The 19,687-nt window shown below is 41.4% G+C and overlaps 2 protein-coding genes across 7 annotated transcripts in view; both read left to right on the top strand.

The window, feature by feature from the left end:
• Positions 1-2,024, top strand: part of lrp1aa (low density lipoprotein receptor-related protein 1Aa) — a 169,578-nt gene extending 167,554 nt beyond the window's left edge. For all 6 annotated transcript variants that reach the window (XM_056252515.1, XM_056252513.1, XM_056252511.1 and 3 more), the window contains one exon: positions 1,104-2,024. In XM_056252515.1, the coding sequence (XP_056108490.1) occupies positions 1,104-1,244 (141 nt within the window). In that variant the 3' untranslated portion in view covers positions 1,245-2,024. The remainder of the gene's footprint in view (positions 1-1,103) is intronic.
• A 2,731-nt stretch (positions 2,025-4,755) lies between these two features.
• On the top strand, positions 4,756-18,218 carry LOC130086252 (uncharacterized). The gene is made up of 7 exons (XM_056252493.1): positions 4,756-4,886; positions 5,531-5,683; positions 5,804-5,842; positions 9,663-9,731; positions 14,244-16,236; positions 16,625-16,693; positions 17,537-18,218. Exons 2-7 carry the CDS (start codon positions 5,651-5,653, stop codon positions 17,758-17,760), a joined length of 2,427 nt encoding a protein of 808 aa, XP_056108468.1. The 5' UTR covers positions 4,756-4,886; positions 5,531-5,650; the 3' UTR covers positions 17,761-18,218.
• The last annotated feature ends 1,469 nt before the right edge of the window (positions 18,219-19,687 follow it).

Raw genomic sequence — 19,687 nt, 5'->3', positions numbered from 1 at the left:
TTGATCACAGGAACAAATTACACTTTACTATATATTAGACTTTGTAGTCAAGACCGCCTAAACCGAGATCAAGACACTACCAAGACCAGAGGGTATCGAGACCAAGACAGACCAAGTCGAGACCGGAGGGAAAAAAACTGAAGCGAGTGTTGAAGCTAAGCAATAACTTGTGAGATTTTGTTTTGCATTGCCTGCCTATCTCTGCCGATTTCGAAGTCTCCAAATGAATCCATTCTGCAACTTTTAAATGCATAATTATATTTTTTAAAACGAAATTATAGTTACACACACATATACACACACACACACACCGTTGGCGGTGCGCTCAAAGTCATCTGTTAGTTGTGCAGTTACCCAAAATCTCCTGAATGAAGTTAAAACCCATGTTTTACTAAATATTAATACATCAAAAACTGTACATGATATGTGTTTTTTAAATCAAGTGATCAAAGTGCTCGTTGCCGCTGCGATCAGTGGCGCGGATACGGCTTGCGCACACCGCACTGTCTTCACTCGGACGCGCGCTTCAATCCATTGCGGATATCGTCGTGGATATTGTAGTATTGTATTGCTAAATCCCCTGACCACTATGTCGGTCTGAGACAGCGAGACTTAGACTAGACCGAGAGGTCCGAGACCAAGACCAAAGACCGTCAAGGCCGTGACAAGACCGAGACCACGTCTCGAGACATACATCACTACTATATATTCACATAGAAAACAGTTGTAATAATTGTTTTACAGTATTACAAAGTTCACTTACTAGAGGGCATAACTATGATTTGGAACAACCTTTGTGTCAGGAGCGTGTGTACGATCCCTTAAAATGCTGTCTACGTAGGTGTGTGAATAGACTTGCATAAGTCCTGTAGCAGATTTAGGCAGGAGGAGCTGGGGGAGGTGGAGGGGTTCAGAGGACTGGCCTACAGCGAACACCAAACCAGAGCAAGCAATCTCATAGGCTGCAGAATGAGCACAGGCCAATCAGCTTTCGTCATGTCTTCGTAATAATGCGACTGTAAAGGACCTATCAGCCTGCGCCCTCTAGGGTTTCACGACCGAACTAGATAATCCCATATGTTTCAAACTTGTGTCTTTTGTAGCCGACCAACTTCACGAATCCCGTGTATGCCACTCTTTACATGGGAGCGCACAACAGCCGCAATTCCCTGGCCAGCACAGACGAGAAGAAGGAGCTGCTGTCCCGGGGCGACGAGGAGCCGCTGGTGGACCCGCTGGCTTAGACCCGCCATCCGTTTGGGCCAGACATGGAAAATACCATTTGCCTTTTAGAGAAAAAGAAAAAGAAGAAGAAAAAATAAACATGAAGAAAATCAATGATTAAGTGTTAACACTGTATAAAATGTACAAAATGAAGGACTACTTTTGTATGTGATTGCAGTATTATATTTTGTTGTTTTACAATTCTTCTGGTCACAACTAAACATCACAAGAGCAAAAGATCAATTTTCACACAAAAAAAAGAGAAAAAAAATGATGCAGTTTTTGGTTTCGATTTTTAGGTCACCTCCCTTTTACCTTAATAGCCACTACCTCTGTGCAATATGGAGTCAAAAAGAAAAAGATTGGAACAATGACATTTTTTATTTTTGTATGAGATGTATAGAGAAAAATGTTGTTCCATCAGTTGTTTTATGTTTGACTGTGTGGAGAGGGCAACTTTGACATGGAACCAGTGTTTGCTTTAAACTTACTACAATATCAAGCAGATGTTATCAATTTATGTGCCAGTTTTACTACTCTCATTGTAGGTTCATAATTATAATTATTTATGAGGATAATAATCAGTTTCCCGTGCACAGATCCAAACCATTGCAATATTACTTATGCTTATTACAAACTTTTACTGAACCGATTTTGTAAGTGAGAATGTCAGTGTTGTAGATTTGGACACACTTGACTGAAATGTTTCTCATGATCTTAAAACCTTTTGATTGAAAGGCTTCTGCTTAACTGCTTGAAATTAGTTTTATAGACGACAATAAATTGTGCCTATGTATGAATCTCTCTGCAAACCTAAACATCTTTGTTCAAATGTAAAAAAAAAAAAATAATGAAATGGGTGAGTTGGAACACGGATAGTGAAGGAAAAGCAGCACACATGTAAAAGATTTAACATTTTTTGGTCACTACATAATTGCCATATTTCAATTGGATAGTTTTCATGACACATTTTAGATTAATAGTAAAGAATGAGTTAGTGTGTCCTAACTTTTGACTGGTACTGTATTTATTTTCAGATGAATGAAGTGAAGTGTAATTGAAAGAGAAAGCTGCTTACAAGTAAATCCCAACACAATAGAAGGCACATTTGTACATTGGTTGTAGTGACGACGTGTTTTTTTTAGCACCTTTAAACCTGATGAGGGTTTATGACAGAAGAAAGTGAATTTTTACACTTGTTTATACTTGTTTTTAAAATGTCACAGTTAAAGATGAAAACCCGATGTGTTCTAATATTGACACACTTTCATCTTGTCTTTTGTAATCTGCCTCTGAAATATACCATCCATCATGTTGCTTATACTTTTAAAATGTATGCCTTTTTTTCTCAGTAAATCCATATTTTCCTGCTCAGCTGACATGCTGCTTTTGTCAGAATGCTTATCAGCCATATTGTAAAACATCTTTCAAAAATTACAAACAAAGAACAATAGCAACATCTACAGCAAACCAAAGTGCAGTCATCCTCTCAGATCACTGACTAATGCCAGATCTTCTTCAGCTCAACTCCAACTGTTAAGAGAGGACAACTTTTAGTACTTTTGATATTACTGATAGTAAAATTTCCTCTGGAATAGTTAATCACATGACATTTACAAGATGGGTGACTGTATCCAGAACTCGCTGCCAGAGAGCAAGCATGCAGGTGGTGTATTTTAAGATGAAATGAATGTAAAAAGTTATATTAGATTCCTTTGGTAGATGGGAGCTGTATGAATGGAAATGGCCATCGGGGACTGTTGTCAACAGTGTTGACTCATTACAAGTAACTTGAGTTACATAATCAGATTACTTTTCAAGTAACTAGTAAAGTAACACATTACTTTTTCAATTTACAACAAAATATTTTAATAAGTTACTTTTTTTTTAAAGTAACGCTAGTCACTTTTTCACATTTATTTACTGACATCTCTCCTGTCCCTGTTGACAGAAATAAAATGAGGTGTTCTGTGTGTGTGTGTGTGTGTGTGTGTGTGTGTGTGTGTGTGTGTGTGTGTGTGTGTGTGTGTGTGTGTGTGTGAACATGGTGGTTATTTTAGTTCTAGACTAAATGTGAACATGCATTTACTCATCTCACTTGCACAAAAACAAGTTAATGGGCTCTATGCACGGCAGTATTTCCGGTGAAGGTCTAAGGATGCTGGATTACTTCCGCCGATCGTAGAGTCCAATGCTATACCGAGAATTTATATTGGTTTTTATACTATATTGCTATACTAAAGAAACGTTAGTCACAAAAACAGACACCCCTCGATCGTTTTGTTTATGCTTCTGTGTTTATTATATTAAATAAACATAACTATATATAAAATTACATCTAAACGTATTAAAGTTTCGTTTCAAAGACGAGAGGACAGTAAATTTTGAAGACTCTGCCATAATCCCGTTTTCCTCGGTTTTCCTCCGCTTTAAATTTCCCCAACCGGAAACGCACGAGCATCCTTGCGTCAAACGCCCTCACCCCCATGTCGTTCCAAACCATAGACTGTAAATAAAGACTTCCGTTCATCTTCAGAACACACTATTTTTGATTAAATCTGAGAGATTTCAGAAAATAGTGTAAATGCTCTAAATGACAATATTTTTATTTGGAAGAAATTCTGTCAGTAGTTTGTAGAACAATTTTTAAAAGAAAAGTTAATTTTACGCAAACAGATAGGCTACATATAAATAATAAATCCAGAGAAACTGCTATTTTTTTCAGAGCTGTACCTATCATAAAAATACTGTTCAGTATTGGCTCATTTACTTGGAGCTTAGGCTATCAACGATTAGCCTACCTCTGGCAAATCAATGGCTGTAAATCATTATTTCAGTCATAAACACAACACAATATGTAAACCGTTGTATATTGATGAAAATTTATTTTCAAAGTTATTTCTAGACTGACGCGTAATTATGTTATCAGGAGACGACGCACTATTTTCAGTGGCGCTTTAAAACAGAACAAGAAACTCTTGAAAATTCGTGTTTACTCCGCCCAGTTCCCGTCTAGTGATTCGAGAAACAAAGCTTTTCGAATCTTTGAATCAATTGAACCAATTGCTTCAAAATGATTCACTGGTTCTAACCGCTCGAATCGCCACACGCTGGCGCCCCCTGCTGGCCAGAACAGTGCAAATGCAGCGAAAACTAGCATAAAAAACCTTCACAAACCAATTGCAAATGTTTTATTGAAATTGTATTCAAATGCAATTAACAAATCATCGGATACCATTAAAAATAATAGGTTTCTTTATAATATGTGCTATTTCATTAAAATGTAGGGCTTGTTCTTGTTTGTTTTATGGAGAGCTTGGTTAATCAGACCAATAAAAGACTATTAACAAAAACTCGTCCCTTTTTATTATACAAATATTTCATTAAAATGTCTACAAATAAAAATAAAAAAAAATTATCTGAGATCAGGTTAACATGAAATATAGACACTGGTTAATGGGTTCAAAGTTCAAAGCCAAAGAGATGATCGACCCCTAGCGGCGAACCACTGAAATATCGACAAGGCAATGACGCAACGAAGCCTCGTTTACTGTAATCACGTGGTACGCACTCCGAATCTCTGTTTCCGAAACAAATGATTCGCAAAGGTTTCGAAGCTTCACGTCGATTTAAAGCGCCCATCACTAATTCCACGTTTAAATGTAAGTATTGTGTTTTAACTTACTCAAATAGCTAGCGATACAAATGTTAAAAAACCAAGCGTCTTTTTAAAAAACTAAAAATATTATTTAAACAATCCGTTAAGTTAGCTGAGCCACTGCATTTGTTCGGTGCTGTGGGGCAAAACTGTAACGTTAACGTATGCTATAGCATTTCGCTGTGTTTTCTGAGGGAGCAGACTGCTCAATTTATTAAACTGAGGGGTGAAACTTGTGAATTATTCACCGGGGACAGAAATTCGGCTAGTGTGGCTTGAAGGTAAGACAACAACCCGTTAAATCTAGTATAAACAATCTTGTCCTGATGGTTACAGTTAAATTAGCCCTCACCCATACAAAAAAACACAGCGATAGATAGATAGATAGATAGATAGATAGATAGATAGATAGATAGATAGATAGATAGATAGTAGTAATGCTGTCATGCAAGCATTGGTTATGTTTTAACCAAATTTGGGCGTCCATATCTATGATTTCTGGGAGATTTTTGTGTCCACCCTCGCGTGTCATTTTTTTAAATCTTCCTAAGTTTGCATCCCTGTGTTTATATGTTTCTCAAGTGTTTCTTTTTTCTCGTCATTTTGCTTTTAGTGTGTGTGTGTGTGTGTGTGTGTGTGTGTGTGAAGCTGCATCCCTTCGAAGGTCGAACCGAGCGTTGATAAATGAGATGGTCTGACATGGAGGATTTCATATTTGTGGTCTAAATGTTAAAAATTCAAGGAAGTCCTGCAATTTAAAAGGCTCAGATGGATGTGCACAATAAAAAAACTCACCAGCAGGTACATCGTGCCTAACCAGGCATCCAATAAAAAATATATATACTTTTTTTGTAATAGACAGCTCTATAAAAAGAACTATTTGAATGTTGTCATAATAAACTTTTATTTTATTTTTTACAGATGGATGATGCTACTGGTCCAAACAGCTCTCCTCACCAGGTACATTCATGCTCATCACACACAAAAACAATCATTCTACAGTCTATCTTCGTTGTGTTTGTTTTGATGGTAATGGAGTGAGAATTAGTACACTAACAGTTTAATGTTATGTGTCCAGAAGGTTAGTGGTAGTGGAATACTTAGGGCTGATTTGAACCTTCACAGGCATTTGTTTTTGTGTTTTTTTTGGTTCTGGACACTCGTAACGTCCCCACAGCACACTTTCAGTCAGTAGCTGCGTATATATGGACCCTAATAATCCATTTGTAATCAAACTAGTAGCACAATTGAAATAAAAGGTCACATGTAGTAACCACATCAATTAGGATAAATTGGTCAAATCCGATTTAAATTTAATTTGGATTGTAAGGGTAAAGGCTGATTTACTGTAAACTCATGCGTCAAACCTACGCTGTGGCGTAGCCTGACGTTCACCTCTCCAAACATGTAACTAACAACGTGTCAATTCAACGCTGTGATTGGTTTGCTAGAAGTGAACCAATCGCCAAAGATGAAGTGCTGTGATCTGTCTACATGTGTAATTGCACATCGACGAGGACAACGTTGCAGAAGTATAAATGATAACCGATGCATAGCCTACAGCGTAGAAGATACGGCGTAGGTCCGATGCAGAAGTATAAATCAGCCTTATATTGAGTATAGTGTAATAAAGTACTTACAAATCATTTTCAAAGTTAATTAATAGTTTATAAACTGTAGCTAATACATAAATAGACTATACAAATAGTGAGTAATTCATTCATTGTCACTGTAATTAACAAATTATTATTGTTTTTATTAGCTCATATGTAAAGAGTTAGATAATGCTTTAACAACTTATTAACAGTTCAGTTAATATTTCTCACTTTAGATTAGGTCATGGGAAATGGGAAAATTACATTAATGAAGTGCTTTAAACCAACCTTTATTAGACATTAATTCCATTCATATTCAGTGTTCATTAAAATGTTTACAAATACACACACACATTCTTGAATATGAGGTTAACGGGGACTCTCTATAGACGTAATGGTGTTTATACTGTACAAACTGTATATTCTCTCCCCTTTCACTAACCCGACCCTAAACCTGGCCATAACAGAAAACATTCTGCATGTTTACATTTTCCAAATAAACTCATTCTGTATGATTTATAAGCTTGTTTCCTCATGGGGACCTCAATGTAGGTCTCCACAGTGCCGTGAGTCCACATGGGTCTGTGTGCATTCAAGTTGAAGACCCCAGCGGGATAGAAAAACATGAACACACACACACAAAAGTGTATTAGCTATACTTGTGAGGACTCTCCATAGGCGTTATGGTTTTTATACTGTACAAACTGTATATTCTATTCCCCTACTCTAACCCGACCCCTAAACCTACCCATCACAGAAAACTTTATGCATTTTTACATTTTTAATAAAACACTGTTTAGTATGTTTTTAAAGCCATTTGATATACGAGGACTCCGGAAATATCCTCATAAATCATGTTCACGTTGTAATACCAGTGTAATACCAATGTCATTATACAAATATCTGTGCTCATAAATCACAAAAACAACCACACTCTCACACGCACACTCTCACATGCGCACACACACACTCTCATACACACACACATTTGGTTTGCATGTTTTATAGGGAGTTTTACAAACTATATTTTCCCCCCTAAACCTTGCTGATGTATTTTAACAACGTGACCGTGAATATTTGTATGTAATTCATATAGACAGAATTATTTATTTATTTATTTTTAAGTGGTTATGTTTAGCTACGGAGATAGGCTTAATGTATTAATGTGTTGTTGACATTCTTATGAACTCTTAATAATAATAATGCAATTGAAGCACTTAATGTCATTTTCCCATATGAGCTATTTAAACAATAATACTTTGTTAACTACAGTGACAATGAAAGTTGTTGTTGTTCAATATAGTGTATTAAATGACTGTCGTCTCACGCAGACGCCTTGTTTTGGGCGCGGGAAGGGCCATTTTTACTGCTTGATAATTATAAGCAGCACGGATCAGGACCTCTCCTAATCAGGTTAACTAGGTTAATTCTGCTTCTTAAAACAAAGAAAAAGAAGCGATGGCAGGATGATGGTTAGTATGCGCCATTCATTAATTTCATTAATTATGCAGGAAAGGTTAAAAGTAACATTAAGGTACATTTTAGGCCTGACTCAGTTTAAAAACTGGTTTCCAGCACGTTCCTGTTCTGTAGATCATAAAACACAATTTACAACACATGAAGTCAGAAACACTTATACAGGACATTAGCATGGGCTAGACTGCAGCAATTCACATTTTGCCAAAAGCTTAATGACATGTATTTTGTTTAGTTGTCTATTCATAATCGTGGGAGAATCATGATCTCTATTTTAAACAAACAAAAAAAATCTGTGTAAAGGTGCTGTAGGTGATTCTCTGCAGAAACATTGTTTGTTATGCTGGTTGAAAGTCTCCTCATATCCTGATAGCTATCACTCTGTTAAGCGGTCTAAATGTATTTTTATAAATATATGTCATCTGTGGAAGGTAGCCTGGTAAAACCAAACTCTGCTTGTCTGAAGTAAAGTATAAAATCATTGGTTACTCGTAAGCCAATCACATAACGCAATCACCTCTCTCTCCAACTTAAACTACCTCCATTCAAAATGTTTAACAAACACTCTTCTTGTTCGGGCTTCAGTTTGCAAATGCCGGGAATATTCTCCACAACAGAGCGAATTGCATCCCGTGTCTAAAATACAATCTTAAACTCGGTGCTTAGCGTCTACGTCACGGCTCTCAGCCCGCCCTCTGTTCGTTGATTGGGCGGCTGTTTTCAGGCCGGAGGAAAACTGAGAGATAGGTCGCTATCTCAGAGTGAGTACAGAACCGATCTGAAATTGAGCGGAAGTACGAAGTCTGACGTGGTCAGGCGATGTGGAAGGTGTAGGATCATAAAATGCTCGTTCAATCGTATCGTTCGGTCCGAATGGTCCTATAGCATGTGTTCCCTGTCAGTCAACATGTGTTTGCATACACACTGCGCAGGCTGTTCACGCAGACATAATAAGTCATCACCGCGTTCACATACACTGTCCAAACAGAGCGAGAATGGCAGGCAAGCAGCAACAGCCTAACTTTCCTTCTGAACCGACAACAAGTGGCACTGGCTAAGGATACGATCTATATCTTCATCTGAGCCAGGCAGAATCTCATCATGGAAACCCTCGCTTGTCATGCAATAAATATTTTTACACACTGACAAGTTTTGCTAGCTAATCAAACCGAAAACATGCTGCATCTAATTCTGTTTTTAAGATTTTGTTTAGGTTTGGTATTGTAGAGTTACTAACTGTACTGTAAAGTTTTCTCACCGGTAAATGACACATGTATTGCAGTAACGTTGTCTCCAGTCTTCTTGGCTGTGCGCGATCATGTTTCAAGAGGCGGGGCTTTGAACGGTGATTTGCAGGGAGGGTATGCACTAACGTCCCGTACGCTTTTACTGCTATCAGGCTAAAGTTAGCATTTTACCAGATGTCCTACAGCACCTTTAATAGACATGGCAGAATCGCTGTCATATAGGAATAAGGGTGTTTGAATCGAGATCATGATCTTTTAATGAGTAATCATGCAGCTCATAGTGTAACTGTAAACAATTGGACGAAACTGGTCCCCACAAAGAACTATTACATAAAACCCCAGTATAGTCTGTTTTATTCAAATGTGTGTCCAGACAGAGGTTGATTTTTTTTTAAGTCTTTTTCTATTTCAAATACTATACTAATGCAAAATGTTGTTTATACTTTTGATTTTTGTTTACAGATTGTGTCGCAGTTCCGAAATGAAAATGAGATTTTTGTACCAAGACTGAGATGTACTGGAAATAGCATGGTAAGTTCTCAAGTCAAACTCAAAAATACCATTTTGTTCTGAACTGAAAACGAAACTAAAATGTGCACATAGCAGGTTAGTTCATGAGCCTATTATTCTTAAAGTCCCTGTAAAGTCAAAATTAAGTATGTGTTCTGAGTTTGTCACACCACAGAAAAATGTTATTAGTCGCCCAGCCAAATTTGAATGATAAAAAAACCCGGCAAGTACATAAATTAAGCTATCAAAATCTTGAAAAAATGAGCAGTAGTCTCTGCTCTCAAACGCTAGGGGCGTGTCCGCTGGCTGCGCTGAAACCACGCCCACTCGCGGGAAAGCTGCCGTCGCCACACTCAACACGTCACTGCTACAGCAGCAGTAGAGTTACTGTGGACTACCTACTATAATTATAACATAAGCACACAAGGCAACTTACACACTCATTGGTGGGCACGCACTGCCGATGATGGCACCAGTTGTCGGCGCGACAGGAGGATGAAGGCCGAGGCGGGAGATAGTGGGTTCGGCCCCATTCACCAGTAACAGCGGATTATCAGTGAATCCCAGTTGTCTCCAACGAAAGTTTATAAAACTATCCCGTGTAAAATGATCACTACAGAGGCGGGTTTTGGTGGTGATCCTCAGCTCTCCAACAAGGTGTCTCTTCACAAAATTAATCCACCTCTTCTTGATGTGATAGTTTTTAGGAAATTTAAATAAGGACACGATCTGTTTTGTACATGATCGCATCCAGGTAGTACGCATTTCCGTAACGAAGGCATAGCTAACTCGCAAACTGTAGGCTGTAGTAACTAATAATTGTACAGACAGTAACTCGCGATTGAGCGGCAAACTGAGGTGAATGTGCTCTATTAATATTGTTAGGGGAGCGGCCAGCCTCAGTGGCTCTAGTGCGTCACCAAGTAGGGGCGTGTCCAGGAGCTCAGGGGCTGCAGTGCGTCATCAAGTAGGGGCGTGTCCAGGAGCTCAGGGGCTGCAGTGCGTCATCAAGTAGGGGCGTGTCCAGGAGCTCAGGGGCTCCAGTGCGTCATCAAGTAGGGGCGTGTCCAGGAGCTCAGGGGCTCCAGTGCGTCATCAAGTAGAGGCGTGTCCAGGAGCTCAGGGGCTCCAGTGCGTCGTCAAGTAGAGGCGTGTCCAGGAGCTCAGGGGCTCCAGTGCGTCGTCAAGTAGAGGCGTGTCCAGGAGCTCAGGGGCTCCAGTGCGTCATCAAGTAGGGGCATGTCCAGGAGCTCAGGGGCTCCAGTGCGTCGTCAAGTAGAGGCGTGTCCAGGAGCTCAGGGGCTCCAGTGCGTCGTCAAGTAGAGGCGTGTCCAGGAGCTCAGGGGCTCCAGTGCGTCATCAAGTAGGGGCATGTCCAGGAGCTCAGGGGCTCCAGTGCGTCGTCAAGTAGAGGCGTGTCCAGGAGCTCAGGGACTCCAGTGCGTCATCAAGTGGAGGCGTGTCCAGGAGCTCAGGGGCTCCAGTGCGTCGTCAAGTAGAGGCGTGTCCAGGAGCTCAGGGGCTCCAGTGCGTCATCAAGTAGGGGCGTGTCAAGGAGCTCAGGGGCTCCAGTGCGTCATCAAGTAGGGGCGTGTCAAGGAGCTCAGGGGCTCCAGTGCGTCATCAAGTAGGGGCATGTCCAGGAGCTCAGGGGCTCCAGTGCGTCGTCAAGTAGAGGCGTGTCCAGGAGCTCAGGGGCTCCAGTGCGTCATCAAGTAGAGGCGTGTCCAGGAGCTCAGGGGCTCCAGTGCGTCGTCAAGTAGAGGCGTGTCCAGGAGCTCAGGGACTCCAGTGCGTCACCAAGTAGGGGCGTGTCCAGTAGCTCAGGGGCTCCAGTGCGTCGTCAAGTAGAGGCGTGTCCAGGAGCTCAGGGGCTCCACTGCGTCATCAAGTAGGGGCGTGTCCAGGAGCTCAGGGGCTCCAGTGCGTCATCAAGTAGGGGCGTGTCCAGGAGCTCAGGGGCTCCAGTGCGTCATCAAGTAGGGGCGTGTCAAGGAGCTCAGGGGCTCCAGTGCGTCATCAAGTAGGGGCATGTCCAGGAGCTCAGGGGCTCCAGTGCGTCGTCAAGTAGAGGCGTGTCCAGGAGCTCAGGGACTCCAGTGCGTCAAGTAGAGGCATGTCCAGGAGCTCAGGGGCTCCAGTGCGTCGTCAAGTAGAGGCGTGTCCAGGAGCTCAGGGGCTCCAGTGCGTCATCCAGTAGGGGCGTGTCCAGGAGCTCAGGGGCTCCAGTACGTCATCAATTAGGGGCGTGTCCAGGAGCTCAGGGGCTCCAGTGCGTCATCAAGTAGGGGCGTGTCCAGGAGCTCAGGGGCTCCAGTACGTCATCAATTAGGGGCGTGTCCAGGAGCTCAGGGGCTCCAGTGCGTCATCAAGTAGGGGCGTGTCCAGGAGCTCAGGGGCTCCAGTGCGTCGTCAAGTAGAGGCGTGTCCAAGAGCTCAGGGGCTCCAGTGCGTCATCAAGTAGGGGCGTGTCAAGGAGCTCAGGGGCTCCAGTGCGTCATCAAGTAGGGGCATGTCCAAGAGCTCAGGGGCTCCAGTGCGTCATCAAGTAGGGGCGTCTCCAGGAGCTCAGGGGCTTCAGTGCGTCATCAAGTAGGGGCGTGTTCAGGAGCTCAGGGGCTACAGTGCGTCATCAAGTAGGGGCGTGTCCAGGAGCTCAGGGGCTCCAGTGCGTCATCAAGTAGGGGCGTGTCCAGGAGCTCAGGGGCTACAGTGCGTCATCAAGTAGGGGCGTGTTCAGGAGCTCAGGGGCTCCAGTGCGTCATCAAGTAGGGGCGTGTCCAGGAGCTCAGGGGCTCCAGTGTGTTATCAAGTAGGGACGTCTCCAGGAGCTCAGGGGCTACAGTGCGTCATCAAGTAGGGGCGTGTTCAGGAGCTCAGGGGCTACAGTGCGTCATCAAGTAGGGGCGTGTCCAGGAGCTCAGGGGCTCCAGTGCGTCATCAAGTAGGGGCGTGTCCAGGAGCTCAGGGGCTACAGTGCGTCATCAAGTAGGGGCGTGTTCAGGAGCTCAGGGGCTCCAGTGCGTCATCAAGTAGGGGCGTGTCCAGGAGCTCAGGGGCTCCAGTGCGTCGTCAAGTAGAGGCGTGTCCAGGAGCTCAGGGACTCCAGTGCGTCAAGTAGAGGCATGTCCAGGAGCTCAGGGGCTCCAGTGCGTCGTCAAGTAGAGGCGTGTCCAGGAGCTCAGGGGCTCCAGTGCGTCATCCAGTAGGGGCGTGTCCAGGAGCTCAGGGGCTCCAGTACGTCATCAATTAGGGGCGTGTCCAGGAGCTCAGGGGCTCCAGTGCGTCATCAAGTAGGGGCGTGTCCAGGAGCTCAGGGGCTCCAGTACGTCATCAATTAGGGGCGTGTCCAGGAGCTCAGGGGCTCCAGTGCGTCATCAAGTAGGGGCGTGTCCAGGAGCTCAGGGGCTACAGTGCGTCATCAAGTAGGGGCGTGTTCAGGAGCTCAGGGGCTCCAGTGCGTCATCAAGTAGGGGCGTGTCCAGGAGCTCAGGGGCTCCAGTGTGTTATCAAGTAGGGGCGTGTCCAGGAGCTCAGGGGCTACAGTGCGTCATCGAGCCCTGTTTTAGCCCCGCCCACAAAATCGGGAAAATAGCTATGGTGAAAAACTGTTTAACGGTCTAACTCCACAATTCAGTACTTCACAGTTCACAGTCTTTGTAATTTTGTTTTAGCTATACATTTATAACATTTATAATGTGTTTAGAATTTTTTTTTAAATTGCCTTTACAGGGACTTTAATGAAAAACACAACAACAAAACAGCGATTTAAAAGTGATACTATCCAGTGATATTTTACATTTGATCACTTTAATTTCTGTAGTATTGCTAACCGGAATACTAACTTACTGTCAGACCCAGCTGAAAAACCTTAAGCCATGTTTATTTCATATCTCTCTTTATTCAATTTGTTTATTTATTCTTATTTTATTACTGACTTTTTACTTTTGTTTTTTATCAAATATATTTAGCATTGAAGAAAAGTAGATTTTTGTTTGTATATGCTGTCAATTATTAGCCTAGAAATCTAGACTCTAGTCATTTTTAAAAAAGGAAGATGTGTTCTGTGTGAAGATGGGTGAGATCGCTCTGACTACGTCACCTTCTCCGTTGCTCTGGTTGGTTGTAGCGCTATCCTATTGCGTGCAGAGGTAATTTGAAAGACAACCGTTTATCCCGCCCCTCGTATTGAGCCCTGTCAATGGTGAGTTCCCAGACCTAACATCCTGATGTAGGTCTGGCATGCCAGGCTAGTCAATTATAGTTCCTGGAAAGAAATTTGTAATCTGCAAAAATCTGTATCGGCAGGTCACACTTCACACAATCTGAATCAGCCAAGAAAATTGCAATCGGAGCATCTCTAATCAGATGTCCTTTTTTTTTTTGTCAGATCAACTGTCCAAAATATTGAAAAATGACTTGAACGATTAAGAGATTATCAAAATAGTTGCAAATTAATTTCTGTTAATTTGCTGATCAATTAATTAAATAATTGTGACAGTTCTAAATGTTTCTTATTTATTTATTTTTTAGATGAAAGACATGGATCTTCAGGATTCTTATGATCTCTATGATTCTACATCAGAGAGTTCAGATTCCTACATTTCAGATATCTTTTCCGAAACTGACAGTGAAGATAACCTCATACCAGACCAGACAAAACTTCAGCTTCTTGATGAAATGGATGTTGATGAATCTGGCTCAGCGAGTTCCCCCGTCTGCGACACAACGTCTGACCAAACAACCTTTGATAGCCACAGTCTTACATCTGAAGCGTCTGGAACAGCAGAAGAACCCTGTTCAAGTCAGAACACTAAAGACGGCATAGTTGTTAGTGCATACCAGAAAAGAGGAGGCAGCAGAGTGTACGACAAGAGACATTACTGCTTGTATTGCCATAAGCCTTATGCTAAGATGGCAAGGCATCTAGAAGGTTCACATAAAAAAAAATCTGATGTGGCTAAAGCTCTAAGCTTTCCGAAGGGATCCAAGGAGAGAAGAAAACTGCTAGATTATATTCGCAACAGAGGAAACTATGCTCACAATGCCGCTGTTGTGAAATCAGGCAAGGGAGAACTTGTGCCATTTAAACGGCCACCTAAAGAAGCGCAGGCGGATGATTTCATGCACTGTGTATACTGTCAAGGGCTTTTTATAAGAAAGGTCCTGTGGCGACATATGCGTTATTGTAGACTTAAACCTCGCTCGGTCGCCCCCAAACCAGGAAAATACCGTGTTCAGTCTTTGTGTAGATACACAGGGCCTGTGCCTTCAAACATAACTAAACAGCTCTGGGGAGTAATAACCACCATGACTCCTGACCCGATCACGGATATAATAAAAAATGACAAAGTAATTGTTGATTTTGGACAGCACTTGTTAAACAAAGGTGGGATATCAGCCAAGAATAAACAGGGCGTGCGAGAGAAGATGCGAGAATTGGGAAGGCTGCTTGACAACGCTAGGAGAGTCACCACCTTAAAAACAATTAAAGATTGTGTAAATCCAAAGAAGTATATGGAGACTGTCAAAGCTGTCAAGTACACATGTGGGTATGACCTTGAATCCGACAAGTTCTTGATTCCAACACTCGCCACCAAGCTTGGGAATTCCCTAGTTAAAGTAAACAAAGTCTTGAAAGCTCAGGGTTTACTCTCAAACAACAAAGAGCTTGTGAAGAATGCCAGTGAGTTTCAAGAGATCCATGAGGAGAAGTGGAACGAGATGATCTCGGCTACAGCGTTGAGGAACATCAGGGAAGCAAAGAGTAATGTGCCCACTATCATGCCCTTTACTGAAGACGTCCAAAAGATGCATGCGTATCTCAGTCAAGTGCGAGATAAGTGGAACAGTTCCCTCTCTGAAAGTCCCTCTACTAAAGCCTGGATGGAGCTGGCGAAGGTGTGTCTAGCACAGGTGATTCTCTTTAACCGTCGCAGGGAAGCAGAGGTGGCGAACATGCCTTTGTCTGCATTTTTATCAAGAGACACATTTGACCCGCATGTGGATGTGGGCTGGGCGCTCTCCGAAGTGGAGAAAATACTCTGCAGAAACTTCTCAATGATTGTCACCAGAGGAACGCATGGTTGGCCCGTTCCAATTCTTCTGACTCCACAAATGTTGAGTGCCTTAGAACTTCTTGTTCAGCAGAGAGAGGCTTGTGGGGTTCTGAAAGACAATGGGTTTTTGTTTGCAAGGCCAGAAGTCATGACGCATTTCCAAGGGTCAGACTGCCTCCGTGGCTTTGCAAAAGCATGTGGTGCAAAGTTTCCCAAGTCACTGACGTCCACCAGACTGCGGAAGCAAGCCGCAACCCTTTCAACAGTGCTGAATATGACCGACACGGAGATGGAGCAGCTCGCCAACTTTCTCGGACATTACATAATAATCCATCGTGAGTTCTGTCGACTCCCTGAGAAGACCCTGCATCTTGCCAAGATCAGCAAAGTTTTAATGGCTCTCGAGCAAGGAAGATTAGCTGAGTTCCATGGCAAGAACTGGGATGAAATTGGGATCGATCCTGACGGTGTGTTAATTTATCTGGTTACACTTTACAGTAAGCTTCATTAGTTAACATTAGTTAATGTATATGAACTAACAATGAGCAATACATTTGCTACAGTATTTATTAATGTTTGTTAATAAAAATACAGCTGTTCATTGTTTGTTTGTTTAAATTCACGGTGCATTAACTAAAGTTTTTGATTTTAATAACGTATTAGTAGGCTAAATGTTGAAATGAATATTACTAAGATGAATTAATGCTTTAGAAGTGTTGTTCATTCTTACTTCATGTTAACTAATGAACCTTACTGTAAAGTGTTATCATTTGTTTTATTTTTGTTAGTTTGTTCTGTGTTTACCGCTTTCTGCTTAATCCTGTTGTGAAGCTGTGCTTTGTATGCCCTCCACAGAAAAAGTTGTGAACTGTGATGAGGAAGACGGGCACATACAGGAGGGACACTGTTCATCTACTGTTTATGGTTTGTATTACTCAACTTCAAGTAGCTTTACTGTCATTTGAAATAATTACTTTTGCTATGTCTTATACAATTCATTGAACATGCTAGATAGTATGCTAGATGGATTTATGTAATTAATCCAAAAATGTTGGGAAATTAATGAATGCATAAAAAGTGATCAGATTTTAACCTCTTTTTTTTTTAAGACAGTACAGTACGCTTATAGCAAATTATCATTTCCCCAATTATCTATTCAGTCCAATGGACAGAATCTAGAAATCAGTGTTTCACTGGCTGCGTTTACATTACAGATTTGCGCAAAACGTTTGCGATATTTTCAAAATGTCGCAAAAAAAATATTGCGAAATGACGGCGTTTCCATTAACCGATGTTATGCGACTAAAACGTCATTTTTTCTTCTTGTGATAAGTCATTCCAAAAAGTATGGCAAGGGATGTCGCTAGGTTTACATATATATTCCAGTCACCGCACTACCCGTTATTATTAATGGAAGGAGACGTAGGCGTATTATCCAAGCATTAATGGAGAGTAAATCCATACGGCCCATATGAGGTGCTTCTGGGTGTTTCTCCCTCATTTCTGCTTCAAGGTCTTGATCGTGGCATTTCTTTGTCGTTTAGAATCCAGTTTTCCCGTAATTCTTTTGTCTTTTATGAGTTTATTAAAGAACTCTGTCTCATCTTCTGACCAAACACACGGCGCCATATACGCCAGGTGACCTGTAAATGCGCAAAAACAGTTTCCATTGCAGTTTTGCGAAATACTGATGTAGGATTCAGAACTTCAGCACACGCTGCTATTCTTTGTCCTTTCATTTATGTATTTTTTTTTTACTACTTTCAGGTAAAACTACCCAGAGGAAAAAACCCTGGCAGCAGACAGAGGTGCAGGCGGTGCAAAGGCACATGATGCATTTCATCACATCTTGTACTGTACCAGCAAAGAGTGACTGTGAGAAGTGTTTAAAGGCCGAACCAGAAGCTCTACAGAACCGAGACTGGAAGAACCTGAAATTCTTCATATATAACCGCATTACAGCTTATAAAAAGAGTTTGCAGTGCAAATAATATGAAGATTACCAGCTCTGGTAGCATGGCAGTTTTTGTATACATTTGCATTTTTCCATGTTTCTAAGTTGTTCCAGAGATTCCTACTCTTCTGCTGAACAGGTCAAAACTCCAGCCAAACTTGTAGGATATTAAACTTTATTGTTAGACCAGTAATTTTCAGCTTGTGGCCTTTATCAGTCATCATAAACATACTGCAAACGTCATTTCAAATAGGTTACGTGTGAGGCAAAAAACAAACAAATAACAACCAAATATTTACATCCACACACATATTGTAATACAAAAATTCAATATCCTACAAGTTTTACTAGAGTTTTGACCTATTTTTTGATTATATTTTTATGTCTACCTGATTTTTTTAAAATACTTTTTAGTATAACGATTTGTTTTGAGGTTCATGCAACTTCATTTGCTGAGTTCGTTTGTAAAGTTGAACTCCTTAAAAGTTAAATTCAGCTATTTAAATGTGAGTTGATGTTTTGAGGTTCAATTACTAGTTAGTAGTAGATTTATTATCATGGTTGTAAGTACCAGGTGAATTAGTAGCAGATGGTTGGTTGTGGTTAAAAACTGTTAAAGAATCATTCAAATTAAGGAAAGAACAGTTTGAAGTGGAAAGGTTTAAAGGTTAGACTTGATGGTTTGATATGGTTTTGACAATATCCAGACAGTAATCTTTGTATATAATAGAGAATAGATTACTTTTTTACTGCTTCATTCACTTAATTTACACTGATATTCCTATCAAATATAGGAGCATCAGTCAATCAAACCAAATATTAGTGTTGTGAAGATGACTACATGGAGAACACTAGGTTTCACAGACCAGGCTTAAGCTAGTCCCAGACTACAATGCATGTTTGACCTGTTTTAACTGAAAGCAACTTGCACTGACATATTTTAAAATATATCAGTGCCATTGTTTTGTCTCAAGATGCACATTAGTAATATTCTTTTCTAAGGCATGGTTATAAATGTTACATAAATGTAGGGCTGGGTATCGTTAAATTTTTTTTCGATATCAATACCTTGACTTTTGGCGCTTTTCCATTACCAGTACCAGCTCGACTCGACTCGACTCGCCTTGGCTTGCCTCGACTCGGCTCGCTTTTCGCTCCGTTTTCTATTGCAGAAAGTACCGCCACAAATAGTACCCGGTCGTCATAGCGACGCCTTTCGTTCCTTGTTGCCCCATCAAGCTCTCGCTGGATCCTCTCTTCGGCAACCAAACAAAGGAATGTCTGCACCTCCTCGTTTGACCACGGCGTATTCTTCCGAGTTGCCATAATAATAGTAGAAAGTTTAGTAACTATCTCTGGCCAAACTATTTAAAAATGGCGGGGTTATTCTGGATACTCCATCTCTGGCGCGTGCAATGATGACGCAGATTCTCTGTGACCAATCAGCAGTCGGCATTGTTTTCACGTCACATTTTAGTATCGCCCTAGCTCGCTTAGAACCTCGCCGGAGGTGGTACGAAAAAAAGTACCCGAAAGCAGGTACAGGTACAACTTTTACACAGTGGAAAACCAAACAAAGGCGAGTCGAGCCGAGGCGAGCTGGTACTGTGTAGTGGAAAAGCGCCATATGATACCGGTTCCTGAACGATACTTTTTTCAATACCAATTTTATGAAACCTGTTTTAACATTACATATTACCTTTAAAAAAAAGTTTGTTGTTTCAGTTTGTTGACTTTTTTTTAACAGATTCAATTACTTATATAGGCCACAGGGGGGCGGAATATATGCCTTGCACTCAAGCACACGCATAAAGATAGCCGCAAAGGTGGCCTAATCATTGTGAATGTGTCGGGAAAAAATAGCCAGGAGACATTTTAACATAGACAGTATAAGAAATGGACAGAGCCATCTCATTGGAACTCAGTTGAGACAGTTGAAGCCCATTTTTAGCGATTTCTGAGCA

This window comes from Rhinichthys klamathensis, unplaced genomic scaffold (genome assembly GCF_029890125.1).
Source record: "Rhinichthys klamathensis goyatoka isolate OS25496 unplaced genomic scaffold, OSU_Roscu_1.1 h1tg000095l_1, whole genome shotgun sequence".
In the NCBI taxonomy this organism is placed as follows: domain Eukaryota; kingdom Metazoa; phylum Chordata; class Actinopteri; order Cypriniformes; family Leuciscidae; genus Rhinichthys; species Rhinichthys klamathensis.
The sequence above is the reverse complement of the archived record's forward strand: the minus strand, read 5'-3'. Positions and strand labels throughout refer to the sequence as shown.